Source organism: Cariama cristata, unplaced genomic scaffold, assembly GCF_000690535.1.
Source record: "Cariama cristata isolate BGI_N322 unplaced genomic scaffold, ASM69053v1 scaffold438, whole genome shotgun sequence".
NCBI lineage: Eukaryota > Metazoa > Chordata > Aves > Cariamiformes > Cariamidae > Cariama > Cariama cristata.
The window spans coordinates 200,197-219,430 of record NW_009632641.1 but is presented as its reverse complement, the minus strand read 5'-3'; the positions used below and the strand labels follow the sequence as shown (position 1 = coordinate 219,430).

Here is a 19,234-nt window from a genome sequence, read left to right as displayed (position 1 = left end):
TTGTTTGGAGATACGACCTATCACTGAGACAATAACAGTAGAAGTCTATCTCTGTAATTTTCTTTTGGTACCCAGGGAATGTCAACAGATAACATACGAAACAAAGAAGCTTCACTTGTATGTTACATTAATTCCTGGCTAACAGTGTCTTGCCTTGGTAACATCCACCTTTGACCACGAATAAAACCAAGTATATCAAGACTATGGAGATACTATTGAACAAGACTACAAAGATTTAACCAAAACAGGACACTGTAGCAGCTCTAATGTGCCTCCTAGAATATAATCAAATTTGTAGCAACTGTAGCATCCTTACAAAGTCACTTCAAAAATGAACATTTTCTTTTTGGTTTTCAGTATGCCATAATTACCTTCTAAGATTTGAATTAACAAACATAACAGTGACAGGGTGTATAGCAGTAAAACACGTACCCACATTAAGGTCAGGCATGATTGTTCCATGAGGTAGAATCAATCATGTTATGTACCATGGAAGTTTAATGTTGAAAACAGGAGTTTATTGGTAAGAGCACTTCCATCTCGATTTCAAATACTGCTAATAATCAGTCATTTTCATTTTGGTAAGTAACTGATTTTTTAAATATTTTCCAGTAATATTAGCCTGAGTGTCAGTTAAACATCATCTCCCAAAATAAGTTTAGTAGCCCATCTGCATAGATTAGGGTCCTGTGTATGCTGAAGCAGAACTGCATGACCCCAGCTGCAGCTTCTCTTTTTACACAGTTGACAATACCTTGAAATGGTGGCACAAGCTGAAGTTGTCAGCAGTGTCCTTTGGCAGCACAATGGCTAAGCCATGGTCCTTGTCCTATATGCAGACTTGATGGTTTGGACTGACACCTAAATTACTCCAAAAAGCCATCTGCCCTACTTGGTCCTCTATATACTTACTCACTGAGTCCATGGATCCTGCTTCCTGACGTTTAAAATAGCCTGTCAACAGAGTTACTGTCTTTTTTAAAACAGAGTACAATAACTAAATATAACAGTGCACAATGACCAGCAAGTAACCATGATTAGTTATTGTACTTCTGCTGTGCTACCAGGACCTGCTGAGAAGCAGGAACACCTATTTAATGTGTGCATGTTTATATGCACATTTACACATTAGGAGGGGAAGGGAAATGGTTTGGCTTTAATACTTCGCAATTGTGGAGCTACAGTAAGGTTGTCATAGCTTTGAATACTCACAATGACTTACACTCTTATTTGTTAAGACTTTCGGGGTGGGTTTTTTTGGTAATTAATTAGACTCTCTTCACATACACTTGAAGCAAACCTCATCAGCTGGTCAAAAACCTACACATTTTTCCACTAGCCACTTGCAAAGAGCACCTCAAAGAGCTCAGCATTAGAAACATAGTGCTGTGGGGCTGCACAAATCAAGTATGCATTTATCTGCCATGCATGTAATTTATGTCTCCTGTATAATCAGGTGATACCCTAGGAAATGCTGCTTTCCAAAGTGCAAATGAAAGAAAGAAAATGATCTGAAGCTCGTTTACACCAACTGGAAACTTTCCATTGCCTTCAAAGCCTTTTGACCAGGTCGTGAATGCCTAAAGCAAATCATTTCACATGACTAAGGCAGGTTGTCCCTCTGAACTCAAGGGACGTGCTGTGCAGGGGCTCAATCCTGCTTGCATTTCTCATGCAAGTAAGATTTAGCCCCAGCACAGCAGTTGACCTGAAATTGTACAGCGTGCAATGAGAGACAAATAGCCACTGCAGTGAACCTTGATGATACTGGAGACAACTGGGCCTAATAAAAACAGCATTTTATTTATAAGGCGCAATTAAAATCTTGAGTTTAAATTTCAAGTTTCATATAATGAGACCAGTGTTTTAACAAATGGTCCTGAAAGTATCATTAAGGGAACTGTGATAGTAAAAGATTACCTGCAGAACTGTAGCATTTGCAGTGCACCTTTGTTCTTTCAAAAAAATGTAAATGTCTACCCACCAGACTCTCTGCTCTGGAGGGTAAACCACTTAAAAATCTCACTATTCAAATGGATATGGCAAAAATACTTCTAAAATCTGTTTCATTACTGATAATGCTCTAGTTCTGTCTATGTACTAGAGTGTAATCATTTACAGTATTGACTCATGTTTTACTGGTAAATGGCCCTCTGTCATAGCAACCTGTTTTCCCCCAGCAAAAAGTGTTTCATTTGCTGCCATGAAAACCGCAGCTATCCACCCACTCAGATACGAGCACAACACTTACTGCAAATGTCACAACAACGATTATGAAATAACAGCAATGTGAGTCATGCGGGATTACAGCAAAACAAGTGATATTTTGGGTGATTTTAAAACACTTATCCTATTATTAGAAACTTCTATACTTTATGTATCCGATGAAAAATTGATTAGGTATTAGATTGAGAGTTGGCAGCTAATGCTAAACTAGAAAAGAGAGATGTAGGAGTTTGGCTGCTGTTAAACTACCAAAGAAAATCCCACTGAAATCAAAATGCACTGAAGCTGAGATTTATGGAAAAATGTTTGAGTCCACAGGATCATGGTACTAAGACTCAAGTAACCAGAGAGGTAAAGAAATCCCCAACTAGATCCAAAAATGGAAGTCCTTAGTTTCAGCTTCTTAGCACACTTCCAGCAAGTTAAGTGACTGATTCCAGCACGCAGAGCTCAACTTCTAAAGCAATGTTTTAGGCTCATTTGAGTATCTGTGATTGTATGGTGGGGCTATAACTTCTGATGTCTGGCACAGTAATGGCAAATGATATGCAATGCGATGTTTTATTAATAAAGAGAATGTAACTCTGCTGGTTGTTGCTACAACCTTTCCAAATCTCCCCAGAGATTGCCAGCCTCACTAAATTGTATGCATTTCTGATGGTGGTTCTACACTATGGGCACATGTCCAGAAACTGTAACATGCCAAGTAACAAGCACCGTATATCAGTCTGAGACATTATTGCCTTTGTATTTTGTAGTATCCTCAAGTCAATAAAAGATCCAATTGGACAAGATTTCCTGTTTAATATGGCACTAACACCCACATACTACAAGCTTCTATCTAAAACATTCCCAATATTAAAATACACCATTTAATTTCACTGAACTAGGATGTGATCTAATCCAAATGATGGATCTTACTCTGCATCATTTAAATTTCTTTGCCATCACATACAGGGGGGCTATCAGGCAAGACCACATGTTAGCCATCAATTTTTTTTCTTTTTGGTTACGGGCCAGAGAGAGGCTACTAATCAGTGTGCAGAGGTCACCCACCTGCCCCCTGGATCATAGTTCACACACACAATTAATTCATTATGGGGAAAAGTCACTGCTGGAGGTTGAACTGCCCATTCCAGGTTTTTTTGAGGTGAATGTCCTGCCACTGACCTGGAGAAATAGCTCCATTAGCTAAAACTCTGTTAAATCACATTTTCTTATGCAATCTTTCTAACATAAATGCTATAAACTAATAATTAATGGAAAATTTTGCCAACAAAGCAGGAATTGCTGTAAATATAAGCACTGGATACAGAATATTGTGGAATTCTGTTCTCTCTTAGTTGCATTAGTTTATTGTCTCTTTACAATATTGCCATGGAAAGCATGACTTAGGCATGTCATCTATGCTAAATGAGGTTTATCACAACTGATTTACCATCTGCATTCCTGTTGTTATAGGCACATATGTATGAAACAGAATAAAGGGTAATTAAGATTCCTTCCGTGTACGATCTCGCTTTACAAAACAAGTATCCAAGACTCCTGGCATATCAGTTATGTTGGTAAGTACTGCCCTGATAAGAAAACTGAGGTACAGTAAAACAAAAGGCATATGTGAAAAAGTATTTAGTCACCGAAGTCCAATACTGTAATTAAACAAATCTACTTCAGCAGCCATCTGAACCTGGGACCACCTTAACTTGTATAGAATCATTATGGTTGGAAGAGACCTCAAAGATCATCAAGTCCAACCGTATATGTTAGGATCATCAATGCCTAAATCACTGTTTTGCATGTGGAAGCTCTTCATCAGCGTTAGGTACTGTGCACCTCTTCAGGTTATCCCAGAAGGCAATGTTCTGCAACACAGATGCTTCTAAATTCCTTCCATACCTCCCTCCCACTCTTCCAGTAGCATTACTGCTGCTTTTGCTCGGACTTTTGTTACCAAAGAGTCTCCTGAACATGCATCTCACATATGGTCGCCTCCTGAACATGCATCTTGTATATGAAGATGTATCTCATATATAACTTACTCTGATGTCAGTCTGCAGTGTCCTGGTATCCCTGAGATCTGTATCTTCTGCAATTACTGTGCTTCTGAGTAGGATCAAATTGAAGTTTCAAATCTTTCCAGTCTAGAAATCTGAGCAATTATCTACCAAAGAAAGAGTCTTACCTCAGCTTGAATGTTAGATGGTAAAACTGAGGTTTCATTTTCTGTTATACTGCTGGTCGGACCATTGCTTGGGGAACTGGGACCTGATCCAGGGGAGCTGCTACTGACTGAGGATTCTGAAAAACAGATTAAGCATACATGAATTTCACACTGGAAAGCAACACATGATCTTGATTAATTGTATACTCTTTATGGCACGGGGGTTTTTGCTGTTGAAAAGTATCTTATCAGTTACACTATTCACTTACATTGATTTTTAATTCTACCTCCATTTCTTTTAGTTTTCCTTTTACCATGCTAATGAGGAAAGATACTCTTGGTCTTTCCCCTTCTGATCTGTCTGCTTCACAAAGAAAGAATTTACTATTTATTTTTCCCACAAAGATGGTATCATACTCGGTATCAGGCGGAGTTTCAGACACAGAACTTGTAATGAGCAAAAAGAAAATAAAATCTTTTCTTTTTAATTGCAAAGAGTCCTGCCTCTGTAAGAGATCAAAATGACAGAGACAGCAGGCTTGCAAAGGTCATGATAACATGTCATCAATTCATGAGGCCTACTGCCATACCCTTAGAAAGGGGATGAGCCCATTGTGGACTAATCGTTACATATGCAAGTAATAATGGCAAAATATACACCACTTTCACTACATCCTTGACACAAATATGAAAGAATATTTACAGCATACAAAAATCTTAAAATAGCATTTGAAAGGCTGTATGTTATCTCGATTTACAATTTCCTGAGTTTTGTCTAAGATAAAGGGGAAGAGGATGATCTCATTGTTTGTTGTTGTATTGACTTATTCTAACCCTACACTGATATAAATTAAATTTATGTAGTGGAAATAGTTAACAAGGTTAAAGATGGAAGAGCGCAGCACTGGTAGAGGTAAGCCTACTTCATGGGATAGCTTTCAAATTAAAGTACTCAAGAAGTTAAATTATTATCTAAATGTGGCAGTAAATATTCTATAGCCACTTCTTTGCTTCTTCACACTTTCTGTCTCAGTTCACATGTAAAAATATACCCTCACTTTTACTGAAATTACTGGGAGATTTCCTAGCTGTTTCTTGGACCTGTTACTCTTTCCTGCTAAAGCTGACTTTGATTTACTGAAGTGAATCCATACCCAGCTACCCTAACTGGTCAGGTAAAGTTCTTAAATCATATTCTCACTAGTTTTCACAGAAGAACAGAAACACAAACGTATTCTTTTTTTCTTAGTTTTTTAAAAAAATTACAGTAGCACTTTTTGTATAAATAGGCATTTAAATAAAGGGCTATTTTCAGTTAAAAGCATTTAAAAAAAAAAAAAGAGAAAAAGGCTTCAGATAGAAATGTTTGATCAGGGAAGTTTTGATTATCAAAGGTGCAAAATGTCATATAGCCGATCCTAATAATTATAATGGCAATCTGTAAGGCTCTGAATTATTGTCAGAGCTACGAAGAGAACACATTTATTATCACGGTTCTGCTCTTTTAATGGCTGCAGAAAAAAAACTCCAGGGGTAAGTATGTCACTTTGAACCTTACTTGTGAGCAAATAAAATATAAAGAAATCAGCTAAAACTAAGGAAGTGGAGATCAAGAATCTCACAAGAGCTTCAGCAAACGGAAATAATATATTAGCTGTAAAAAATTCTAATCTGGAAATAATTTATAGGGAAATTACCTTATTTAGTTACTTTCATATTTACATTCACATCCATGTCCCGGTTTTACACATGACATACTGTGAAAAGTTGTCACAAGAATTGCACGTACGAGGACACTGAGGTGAATTTGTTCATGTTGTGTTTTATTTTCATCTTGGTGTGACATAATTCTGACATACCAAGTGAATTCAGATACATGTCTGACAGACTAGTAACAGTTGGTTGCATAAACATATGGCCTGATTGTAACATCACTTGAACAAGGCATGAAGCTACCAAACACCGATGCAAAGTCAAAGCAAGAAACATCACAATGAGACCAAATACTGTAAATGTTCTTCTCTTTCAACAGATAAGGCCTCAGCAGCATCTTAATCCTACGGACTAAAATGAGAGGACTTTAGGCTGTTTGGGAACCTGGGTGCAATTCTGTAAAATAAGTGACAAAATTTACCACTCTGTAATACCAAACATGTGAAAGAAAGCCTTAGAACCCATGGTTCATCCACCCTGTCACTTTTTAAGTTGAAGGGCAGGAAAAATATTGAAAACAAATACTACTTGATGAGAAGCTTTTACTTTGCCTTTTTTTTCCCCTTTTAATTTCCCCCTATATGCATAACTCTCTATTTTTACATGCTAAAAGTTCCTTTTCAATTACTAAGAATACTTACTGTCTATGACCAACAATATGTCACTGAATATTTAAATGTTTCAACTCATTCTTCTCAAAAAACAGCTTAGTGAGTCCTTACATCAAAAACCGATCTTGACATTTTCAAACAAGACAAACCAGAGAGATAGGGCTAAACACAAGACTCCAAAATGTCCTTGATTAAGCTAAGTAATACCAGATAGGTGGTTTTGCACTTGCTATTAGCATCTGCATTTTCCATGGGAGATGGGAAGTGGGAGATGCAAGACCTAAAATGTTGTCCATGTACAGAAGACGCAAATTCAGGAAAGAGACTATTCTTGTTTTCTCCCTTAATGTCCCTTGCCACTAACAGTCTGCCATTTATTTGTTCTTGTACTTGCTATTGTAAAGTTTCCAAGCTGGTTCAAAAGCATGGCTTTCACATTGACAATGACTTTTTAGTAAGTAGTAGAAAGCGGTAGATTACAAGCTATTTATACATAATCATTTACTTAATAGAGTTTTCTTCTTAGCAGGAGAAAAAAAAAGATACAACCTTTCGTTCAGCTAGCAGTTTCAATTCCAAAATACCACCACTATTCTGTGAGCAGTCAGAGCTGATATAGAATTTCTCCATTCTTGATTACCTGTCACCTCAAAGAGTCGTTTCTTGAATGAACTGACATTTCCATCCTTCCTCCTTAGTAAAGGACTGCTTCTCCTTTCTGTCACCTTTTGTTTTAACCTCGAACGTACCTTCAAATTGGGCTCTGAAGCTAGAAATGAAGAGAAGAAAATAAATGATTACAAATCAAATTACTGTTTTGTGTCAGACACCACTGACATTCCCTGTAGGACCTCATCTGATCCAAGGAGGGCCTGGAGGCAGAGATGTTACTGCCTATCCTCCCCAGCCATCCCGCTGCTCCTCATACAACTCCGTTTTGGACTGGAGGCTAGGAAAGAGAGGAAGAGAGCTGAAAAGCTTCAGATCCCAGCATTTTTCTCATCCCATTTCACCCATTACTTATTGTTAATATCATAAGTATTAACTAGAGATGGATGCAACTTTTATTCTACATCGTTTTTATCTTGTAGGTGAAAACTTGGATGGAAATACAGCTTGGAACCTGGAACCTTCTAATTGGATTATGGTCCGATGACAGAAATAGAGAGAAGCCTCCACTAGTGCCTTTTGATTTCTCTTAGAAATATAAATTATGACAAGCCTTGCTGGCAGAACATTTCTTGGTCAGCAATTTTAGGCCCAGAACTTCAATGTTTTCTGAGTAGCACAGCAAACGACTAGATTTATGACAGTGTCCTAAAAACCTTTACACAGAAAAATATATGCTCTGAAAATGAAGAAGTAGGATTGATTCCCAGAAAACCTAGGATTATATTTAATGCACCTTGGGCAAGTTCCACCTCTGTTTCCTAAATGGGCATGGTCTTTTCATATGAAGGCCAGAGATGAAGCTCTGCTGTGCTTTCTATTTTGTGGTATTTTTAGCATGATAAAATGTTTCATATACTAATTTATCTGTTCTTCTAAATAAACCCTCTATCAAACAGACTGCTAAGAGCTAGTGAAAGATAATTGTGGAATAGAATTTTGTTTGTATTTCCCTTTCGGGAACTGAGGCTTGGCTAAGCAATACCTCAAAATAGAGAGTGCTGGAAACTGGGATCAGTTCTCTCTCCTATGCACAGACATAAGCTCAGCCCCAAAGAAGGAGCAGAAAAACAAAATAAATGAAATCCTCATTCAATTCAGCATTACATCATTTGTTACTGTGGGGCAGGAACTCCATCCTCCACTTCTAATTCCAGTCCTTGCCCAGCATGTAATACCACACATCATTTTCCTGCTGTCCCACTTGTTCCATCAGGGATGGGGACGTTAGAAATGCTCACGTAACAGCAAAGGGGCTGCACCTCTGCAGTAACACACTGGCCTTTGTCAGATACAATACCGCTCTTGGCAAGCGCTCCCTTCTAAGTGGTCTGTGCCTTGAGTACGTTTTAGACCAAGATACACAGGTTAGCACAACACTGGAAATCTTTACTAATAAAAATATTAACAAGAAATTTATTTTTCATCACTTACTACCATTGTTAAGACCAATGATTCTAGCGATGGAGTACAGATGACTTGTTTGCTGTTGAAGATACCATTTGCTATAAAACTGAAAATATACCAATGGGCTAAGATTATACCACATGCTTTCACCATAGATTTCACCAGGTAAGATGACAAATTGAAGAAAAGGTGCTTGCTCCTTTTGCACTTATGGTTATTCCGATTTATACTATTCTGTATTCTTAAAATTTAGGAGAGTATTGCCATACTTATGACAGACTAATATGATACAAATCCTCTGCAGAACTCACTGGAGGAAGGCTCCACTTCTATATGAATGTTTCATGCTCAGTCACAGCAATTGCCTTTCTATTTTTACCACATTCCCATCATATTCTGCACCTGAATCAATCATATAAGCAGAGAAAGAAGATTTTGATGTCAGTGTCTGAATTTAGGAGCCATCTGAGAAGATGCATGAAAGACGAATATAATTTTTAAACGGAATAATCAATTTTAAAATGAAAAGGCATAGAGAAGAGTGGTTTTTAAATTATAAAATAAACCTCCCAAAAGAAAACAAAGCCAAGGATTGAAGAGTGTTTGCTTCAAATACTGGCTTTCTTGAATGTCTCCCATAAGACACTGCCAGCTCCTCCATCAGTACCAGTTAGGACTCGATGGCTGGCAATAACAATTCAGGTTTCAGTGCACTAAATATATAAATCTAACCAATTTGAGGATGTCTGCTACAATGGACAAAATGCAGAACTGGAAAGTGCTTTCTTGATACCCGGCTGTGGCTGTGGCATTGACTTGGTGTGTGACTGCAGAGGTCACTGTACCATCCTGCCCCACTAAAGCAGAACTAGTGTCGACCGCAACAGGTATGGATCACAACAACAATCCTATGTGCTTCAGTGCACTCCTACATGAAGGCAGTAATAATATATCTATAATTGTCAGCTCTCTTCTGATAGTTAAAAGGCAAAATTAGGTACTTTAAGCTTTGGGGAGCCAGTCAAATAACTTCTGAGGCTAAAGCTTTGCTCACCAGCTTGTTGCAGATAACAAGCCCCTAAGAATTAACCTTTTTTGCTCCATTAATACCACAAAATCATTGAAAAGACCTTCATGTAGTCTATTACTTTATGCAGTGATTCAACCATAATTAATGCACGTGGCTAGCTTTTTGTACACCAACCATCCCACTGGGGTCCACGACTCAAAACTAGATTCATTCTATCCCATACAGGATACGTCCTGTATCTCACCTTCCTGAGGAAACAGGGCCTCTCTAAAGCGCTGGAGGTGCTGAATGAGGTGGGGTTTGCTGGGTTAAATGCCTGCAACTATAGCGGGCTGAATCATCTGACCATGGAGCCAGAATGCCAGAAACGAGAAAAACAAGAGCTCCTGGCCAGGAGTGTGGCACATGTGGAAAACAGAGCAGCACACTTTCATGACATCAGGTTGGCAGGTTGGGCTATTCATCTAAAATCCTGCTGAGAACTAGCGTACATCTGATATTGGTCTAATTGGTCACTATTAGCCTAGCCTCTTTGCTCCACAAATCTTTGCACTTCTACTACATTTAGCACTTTGGAACAAGTAAATAACCAGTTGTCACTTACAGAAAGTGAAAATACATTCTTTGATAGTGTTTTGTTGCAAAGAGAACAAAAAGATACAGCTATTTTCTCTGATGGCCATCAAAGCCCATGTTATTGATCTTGATGGGAATCAGTTGATACCCATTGAGAGATTCACTTGAGTGGATTTCAGGAAAGACTAGCCTGAAAACGGCTTTGTTTATGTAACTGCAGCATAATTTGGAATAACAAGATGTTGCAGTAATATCGCTTGTTCAGTCTCATTACCATTACCTGGTTTATTCTCTTTTTAGGGCTGGTAATAATGAACAGGTATTACTCTTCAAATGATTCTAAGTTGGAAACAGGTACGAAAGATACAGAAAATACTAGTTTAAACTACTAGAAAAAACTCGATTAAACAACAGAAGATATCACAGGCAACTCAAGGACTGGCGGACTAACTCCTTGGCATGACTTATCATTATCTCTGCAGAACTGACAACTTTGGTTCTAGGTGAAGAAGACAGACAGTGTCTCAATGACCCTTCTCATCTTTTATGGCAGCTTCATATAGCAGGAAAGAAGTAACTGTACTGTTAAAAAGTGAAAGTATACAGGCTTCTATATAGGTACACATTCATTTCATCACAACAACCATCATTGCTCAGGTGAAAGAGAACTCTTCTCTCCTGAGAAATACAATACTGAAACACAAGCATGAAAGATAGGAAAATGGTTTGAAGTCATTATGTCCTATACTCCGCTTTGCTTAATATTAGCAATTTGCAAATACTAGCATTAAAGAATATAACCTGGGGTCAGACTGCTCCCAAAGGAGCTGAGGTTTTTTTGACAGGGCTTTGCTTCACTGTTTCTTTTTATTAAACACACAGAGATATTTAAGAAAAAGGGATAAAAATCCTTTCTATGCATGGGGAGAGGACATATATATGAAGGGAATGTAAAAGATAATAATGCATGACTTTCTGATGGTTCCTGGAACACAGTACTACTTTTGTATCAGAAGAGCGTGTGCCAACTTCAAATCAGCATTTAATGAACCCAGGCAGGAAATGGGGGATGGGAGAGGGTGCATAGCAAGCAGGTCCTCATCTCGAGGCTAAAGCCATATATAGGAAACTTGAAGAACAGAAAGTGAGCTTTTGTTCAGACTTCGAAAGGCTCTAAAGTGAAAGCATTTCCTTTTTCTCACTGGCAGGCTGGCTTAGAAAAGCTTTGGGCCAGTCGAGGTAAATGATGCGAAATTTGGCTACAAAGATTCCAACAACAGCAGGAGCAACAGCAGCAAAATTCACATCTTACTTGAGAAAGATAAATTGTTCTCTATTGCCCAGGCACCAGCTGTTATCACTGAGATAATTGTTTTGAAACAATAACTTGGACTTCTCTAGTATAATTAAGTCAACAGAAATAATTAAGAAACAAAGACTTCATGAAGTAAATCTTCACTGGTATTCTCTATTTCTTTAGCTGTCTTTCTTTAAGCTGTGAAGGGTTATATATTACATTGATTTGAATATATTCTATGCTGTACTCCATGCAGGAATTGTTGTTTTTTCCGGCCTTATATCTAACAAGTATCAAAAAAAGGAATACATAGTCAAGGAATCTTCCTTCTTTTCACACCACATAGGTTGTTATACTATTGTACTAGACATCCATGCACAGATAAGCACTATGTGCTTTACAACACACAGTCATGACAGTCCATGCCTGAGATAGCTTAAAGTCTAAGTTAGAAGACAAAAGGATGATGTATGGGTATAGACCACCAGAGGTACAAGAGAAAATAATGCAATGGTACCGGTTGGCACGACGGTGGTATTGCCAGCACACCAAGGGCTTATCATTTCTCCAGTTTCTTTCTAGCACTGTGGCAAATGAGAATTTTCAACAAGATATTGAATGTGGATAATGAGATAACTCTCAGAGCTCTGTCATGACTTCACTTGAAGCAGGAGGAGCAGAATGGGAGAAAACATACTGTGAAGAGATCCTCACTTCGTTGAGTCCATTGCACAGCACCACAGGTTTCTGCTCCATGCTGTGGGCTCCCAGTGACCATGGTAATATATGTAAGTAACAAAGCAGCCTGCCTGCCTATGCCATGCAGGACCTGCATCAACGAAAATAGCCAGAAGGGGCATATCTAAGGTTCCTAAGAAGCTAGTCTGAGGGTAGTGGGCTAGGGAGAAACTTCCCAGTTTCCCCCTCCCTGATGTAGGTAGAATGAAAGGCAGAAGATACCCCTATGCACCATCAGAAATGATGAATGAGAAGATAATCTGGGCTTCCTCACCAGCAGTATGACTGTAACCAGAGCCAGGCAGAAAGCTAGAGAGGCAGAGAACACAGGTCAGGGACCAAAACTGCTTCCAGCTTTCTCAGTCGCTTTGTGGAGAGCTGCGAATGAGTTTGTCCTTCTGAGAGATGTGATGGTCTCACAGCCTTTCCTCTGTCGCACGTGGTTCTCGCAGATGTGTAAATAGTTTCTGCTCTGCATGGAGTTTCTGACTTCTGCTCTAGCTTCCTGTAGGCAGTCACAGACTGTTTCAAGCCACCTCCACATAGCTGAATATATTAAGCATAGGCAAGATGAGCAGTGACTTTTTGTTTTCATACACGACTGACATTTGCTATAGAAGGTCACGTCCTAATACAAGACAATACTGGACAACGAACACGTGGACATCCTCCCCACTGTCTGACAGACTGGGAGATACCAGCATGTAGTAAAATTCTGTAGCTTCAGTGATTTGTAAATTCTGGTGGTTTAAAATGCCATTTCTGAAAGCGTTTTAAATTAGATTCATGAGACTGAAAGCTATTTACACATGTCCTCTCAAGCTCTTCCAAGAGTTACATGGACCTGATTGCTGGGTGGTCCCAAGGAGGTGGGAGCACCAGATACAGCAGTACAGGATGGAGACACTGTTTCTCTGGGTTGCATCACCTCATGTGTTTTCAGCATATACCAAAACTATCTCCTATACAACCATTCGCTTTAAGCGGAGTGTCGGTCATATGTGAAACCCTTTAGTCCTTTTCTTTATTTTACTTCTGTAAAAGGTAGAATGCTTTATTTATTCAGACTAAGGTAAATATCCATTCCCTAAATAAAAAAGCAGGTTTAGTGAAACACATGGTAAAAGAGCTAATTAGATTAGAGGGGATCTCACAGCCCTTCAGCTCTCTTCAGGCTAAGGAAGCCAATTTAACAAGATTAGCAAATTTTCATTGATTTCCTAAAGAAGGTTAAAAAATGAAATATTCCCTGAAGCTGTTTTAAATATCTAACTTTTCCTTGTTATTCACTGCAGTCTGTACGAAACATAAAATTTCTGTCTTATTATCCATGCAAACAAGCGTTCTCTTTCTAGGAATGATTTATTGAGCTAGATGTAGGAATTACTTAGTGTACTGCTTTCATTTAGCCAGAATTAGACATCTTTATATTTTTCACGAAAAGCTGGTCACTGCGATATATTAGCTGTTGTTCTGCATGTAACTTGTGAGACAAGAACATGTCTCTTGATAGAATTCTTAATAATTTCTACTCCTTAGCACAAAAACAGCATCTCCTTGCATTTGTACCACTGGGCTATACAGCGGTTTCAATGTGGCCGTGGTTTCACTGGACCTCTTGAGTCCTCATTACCTGTCAAATCTGCTGAAACCATGGCATACTATTGCTATGTCAGGTCCGTCTTAAATCTTCTTTCACATAAACTAATAATCTTTTCCAATAATAAATAGGGGGTTAAAAATCAAATAATACTATACTGTCTTAAAATATAGAATAAAAGAACAAGGATATTTTAAAATTAATTCTCATCGTCCCTGCACATCTTCAAATTCTGTAATTTTTTTGCACTTTTACAGCACTTATGGGAGCCAAATTGCATCTGAGTTCTCAGGAGGCACAGAGGAGGAAGGTGGTGAAACAGGTCATTTAATAGAGGGCATCCCTCATTTGAATGGTAATAACCAAATTTAGATACACATGGCTGGCAGTCCTTCTGGTTAGGTCTGGACTGGTTATTCTCACCCTCACTTCTGACCATATACACCAGTCAGTTCTAGCTGGGAAGACGTAATGGGAATATAATACCATACTTTCTGCAAATATAGCAAATCCTACTCTTCAGCCTAAATCCTCCTCCAACATCCATTGAATCACTAATTTTGCACAAGAAAAGATACTTTCCTCAGTGAAGAAGTGCCAGAGATAATCCCCTAGCCCCAAAAGTCAAGGCTTTTGCAGGGTTACAATTTGACCCCTAGACACATGATTTATTTTTCATAGAATAATGATATTCACGATTATGTTGTTCCCCAAGCTCCATACAAGACGGAATTAGTAAATAGCATGATTAAATCCCACAGTTTTTAATCTAGGAAAATATCCAGCAGTGATCACTCATTGATGGCAGGCAAAAAGTATAACCTAATATTTCATCAACTTTCAGAAATTCATGATGAAACACCACCACCTTCTCCCCCAGTTTAACAGGGCATCAATGTCACCAGTAGATGAGAGCTGGGCAGGTCTAGATCGCTGAAGCATACTCTTTAGAGTTGTCCAAAGGCAACACAAGAGTACAAGGATGCCAAAAAACCAAAAGCAACCAAACCACAGTATATCATATCTTGCTTTCCTAGCAGATGAGAACTATGGGCCAAATTAAGCTCAAGAGTAGAAGGCACTTCAGCTCCACTGAAGACAAATGAAGATATAATGGGTCCCAAAGTTATTTGGACTTTCAAAACATGTTTGTCTAACTTCTGTAGGCAAGGTTAACTTTGTGAAAGGGTCTCTCCACGCTAAGCGAAGTGAGGAGAAAAACCCCACCTGTTTAAAGTCTTAATTAGACATTGACACTGCACCTTCACAACAAAACTGAATTAAAATAAGTTTACTTTTAGATAGGTTCTTTATGCTCTGGGATATAATTCCAGTCCCCTACAACTTAATTAGCTAAATATACAATATAAGCTTCCATCTGGTAGAGTAATTTAACAGGAATAATTGTGCACCACCATAACTCAACGAGACAGTGAGGAAAACCATTGAAATGCTATTTCCTTTCCTTTGGAAGAGAATTATGTACAATTTCAGCATGCTTTGCATTTCTAACAGTTAAAGCCAACAGGGAGGTATCACTCTCATTTATATTACTTTCCCATGAGAAAATCAAAAGCAAAGTACAAAGCTTATGCCGTTGTTCATGAATGGTTCTATAATACTTACTTGGCTTTAGCCAGAACATGTTATTTGGCAGCTAAAACCCTTAATTAGAGTTGTGGGTTTGAACAGATTTTTCAGTGAAACCATGTTTTGCAGGAGTTTGGAGAAGTGCAATCTTTACTAACCAACATCTTCTATTTTGGATGATCTGATACCATGTGATTTCCACTTTTCACTTCTCTGTCTGTTTCTCTCTTTTTGCCATCTTTCAGATGTTCTTGTTTACTTTTCTGAAAGTTTTCAACTGTCCCTGCCCTAGATACAGTGGAAGAAAAATCCTAGTCCCACTGAAATCAAACAGGACAATTTCTACAAAGAGTCTCAGATTTTATATGCAGTATTTTGTAACTTATTTATCCAGAGGGAATAGACTTTGAAATGCCCATTAAAATCATTTCACTTAATTTTCAACGGATTTTATGCTTTTAAAATGCTTTATATTTTAGGACTGCTCCCTGCTTCTTATTTAAGCTGTTTCTTTTAGGTTCAAAAGTCAAAAAGGTGTTTAGTATCTGACTACCTGCTTATCAGAAAGTGACACAAGCTACTTGTTAATGCTAATTTATAAAATGTTTCTGAAAACATACACAGTGTCTGTAAGAAAACCTTTATGTAACCACATGAAGTAGAACTTCGTAATTCAATTTTGGCTATGCATTGGGCAGTAAAAGAACTAAGATAGTATTTAGACTGAGATCGTATAATTAGTCTAGCCATCAAGAACGTTCAGTATCTAGCACAATAGAGTAATTACGGGCAAGACAGAGAGTGATGTATATACAAGTTGTGGATTTTTGCTAAAACAGAAATACAGTGAAAGACCTTTATCCAAGTCATCTTGAAAGTGAGTAAGAATCACCCACGTGCAACATCTTTGCTTCCTGCAATTAGAAGCAAGCATTAAATAAAATATATTAGAGGAACAATCTTGCACTGATGGGAAGACTCTGATGGTCTTTATGGAAGTCATCCTGGTGATGACTCCTGTTGAATCCTGGTGCAGTCCCTGTCATATTCCATGATACCAAAGCATACCTACACAAGTTCTTTTCTCTCTGACAGTGTCACTAAGCCTATCCTACCATTCATATTTATTTAGTTTTAAGCTATCTCAAAAAATTTCCCCTCTAACTTGAGCTAAATTAGAGTGACAGGGCATCCCTCCTCATCCCCAGCTTAGGAGGCTGCAGAACCCTGATGGACCCAAGATGACTGCAGCCCAGCACAGTAGCTACAACAGTATTACATTTCCTTGGAGCTGCTGGCTCCTGGGGGCTGAACTCTGTTCTGGCCTGTTCGTGACATGAATCTGGATGAAGCAGTTAACAACAGTTTGCTTCAGATTCACTCTTCAATTGCAAGTGAAATTTTCTTCTCTTTCTAAAACCCCTTACTACTGATTACGCCCTCTCAAGTTATTGACAGCGAATTCAGGAAGGCTAAAAAAGTCTGGTGATTAATGGGAAGAGAAGTCAAGAAAAAGAAGGGCTGGGAATCAGGATACTTCCTCCCCTGCCCTGTGATAAGCACCAGTGATTTCCTTTGGGCACATCATCTAGTCCAAATTTGTCAAGACTGTTCATTAACCCAGGAAAACAAGGACTCTGAGAGGCAGGGATGCTCCGCATCCCTGAAAAATGGGATAAAATGAGGAGAACCATATCATGTTTGCTTTGTTTCCCTGCTTCAATAAACAAAGTGCCTCTCCCATTTACTGTGCTCACTTATAAACTCAGAGGAAAACAATGCTTCTCTCTACTGAGCTTGACTTCTTCGTTTTGGCAGACATGGTAATTGAGGGTTTGTGATCCTCTAAGTCTTTTTTTTTTACTGAAGACCAAAAGTCTTCAGTAAAAGTTTTTTTCATATACTGTTACTTCACAGGAGAGTGTTTTCCTAGAAAACGCAAACAGAAATGGAATTTGGTGGCACAAAAGGGAAAAGGAGAAAAACTTTCACACATGAGATGTTTTTCTTCTCAGTTTCAACTGCTCCAGTAAATTACTGAGTCACTAAGTGCAGAAAGAATAATGGTAAGGAAATATTCTAATTTCTTTTTTTAAAAAAAATTACATCTGCTGAGTTCTCATTCAGGAATCTTTCACTCTCATTACACAAGAGCGATGCTGTTATTCTACTGCCTAATCAGGTTAACTTAATACGTTTTTTACAAAGTGATTTTCATGACTGTGGAGCACAGCCTTCTTCCTCTCTTTCACCACAATATTAAACAATCCTTCATCTCTTTTTTTTTCCTGTAAGAAATTAAATATCTTCCCCCCTCTAAGCAAGAATCTTGCACTATTTGCTATATAAAAAACCCCATGCTATATTTCCATTGAACATGCTTCCAATTTTAGGAAAGTGAGCTACAAACATCTTCTCAAGTAGTACTATTGTGAGCAATCTTCAGATCCCTAAGCAAAATGCAAGTTTTAAGCTTACAAATCCATCAGCAAGGAAAGATTCAACTGGTATAAAACCAAACTAAATACAAATTCTGATTGACATTCCCTTTGTGCCATGATTGTGCTACACTTGGGAAAGAAAAAACACTTTATACTTGATATGATGATGTCCCCAGGAATTCCAACAAAAGCCAAAACATGAGGCAAAATGCAGAAATTCCATCTATAGCAACACTTTGAAAAAGCATGCAGCTTTGGTTAGAGAGCTAAATTTTATTGGAATTTGCTGGCTTTTGCTGGTTTGCATCAACACTTGCACACAGAAAATGAAATGTTACAGATTGAAGAAAATGCAAATGTTATGGCTATTTGCCAGAATTTCTGCATTTATTTCGACAACGTAAAAAAAAAAACACAACCAAACAAAAAACTTCCTTTGAAAAGAACTTCTATCCTATCAAACCTATGTTGTTTGCTACATTTTTGTTAGTTTTAAAGTACCGTTGTAAAGCAGATAATATTTTCCTGGATAGATAGACATAGAATTATGGAGATCAACAATCAAAAGTTCCCTGTATTAAATGATCAGGTCTTCAAAAGTGCACAGCTCCCATCAGAGCTCTTACAACAGTCAGTATGAATTTCAAAAGTGCTCAGTAATAGCGAGGAATTTTCAAACCGCTCTGGGTAATTTAGACGCATTAGTCTCATTGAAAGTTAATGACCCATGTGCTGCTCAGGCTTTTGGGTGCTTTGCAGAAAACACACGTTACGACTGGTATCCACGGTGAAAGTCGTGGGCATTTTTAAAATTTGATCTTATGTTGTTTGGGCTAAATTCCGCTCTTAGCTACAGATGTATAGCTTCTCCTTATGGTATATTTATCTGTCTGCTGAAGCAATAGCTTCTCTTGCTCTGCTCTTTTGAAAGTCTGTCAACACAGAGCATCTGAATGCAGCTGTGCAAAGAGCTGCATGTCCTGGCCTCTAGCCCCTAGGACAGTCCCAATCCTCCATGCAGCTAAGCTGTGTGAAGCCTACTGCTGACAAGTTCTGCTGCATCTTGTACAGAAAAGAATAATCCACATGGCTAAAGAGAGTTATTGAGTAACCATAGCCGCCGCACTAGGATCTTATCTCTGGTACCTAACTGTAAAATGAAAGAGCAAGACTCT

At 38.3% G+C, this 19,234-nt stretch overlaps 1 protein-coding gene across 5 annotated transcripts in view; it reads right to left on the bottom strand.

The window, feature by feature from the left end:
- Positions 1-19,234, bottom strand: part of HDAC9 (histone deacetylase 9) — a 96,866-nt gene that overhangs the window by 15,955 nt on the left and 61,677 nt on the right. For 3 of the 5 annotated variants that reach the window (XM_009706414.1, XM_009706415.1, XM_009706412.1), the window contains one exon: positions 4,409-4,524. In XM_009706414.1, coding sequence (XP_009704716.1) covers positions 4,409-4,524 — 116 coding nt within the window. Of the gene's footprint in view, positions 1-4,408; positions 4,525-7,351; positions 7,481-19,234 lie in introns of all 5 variants that reach the window. The other 2 variants (XM_009706411.1, XM_009706413.1) reach the window with 1 other exon arrangement.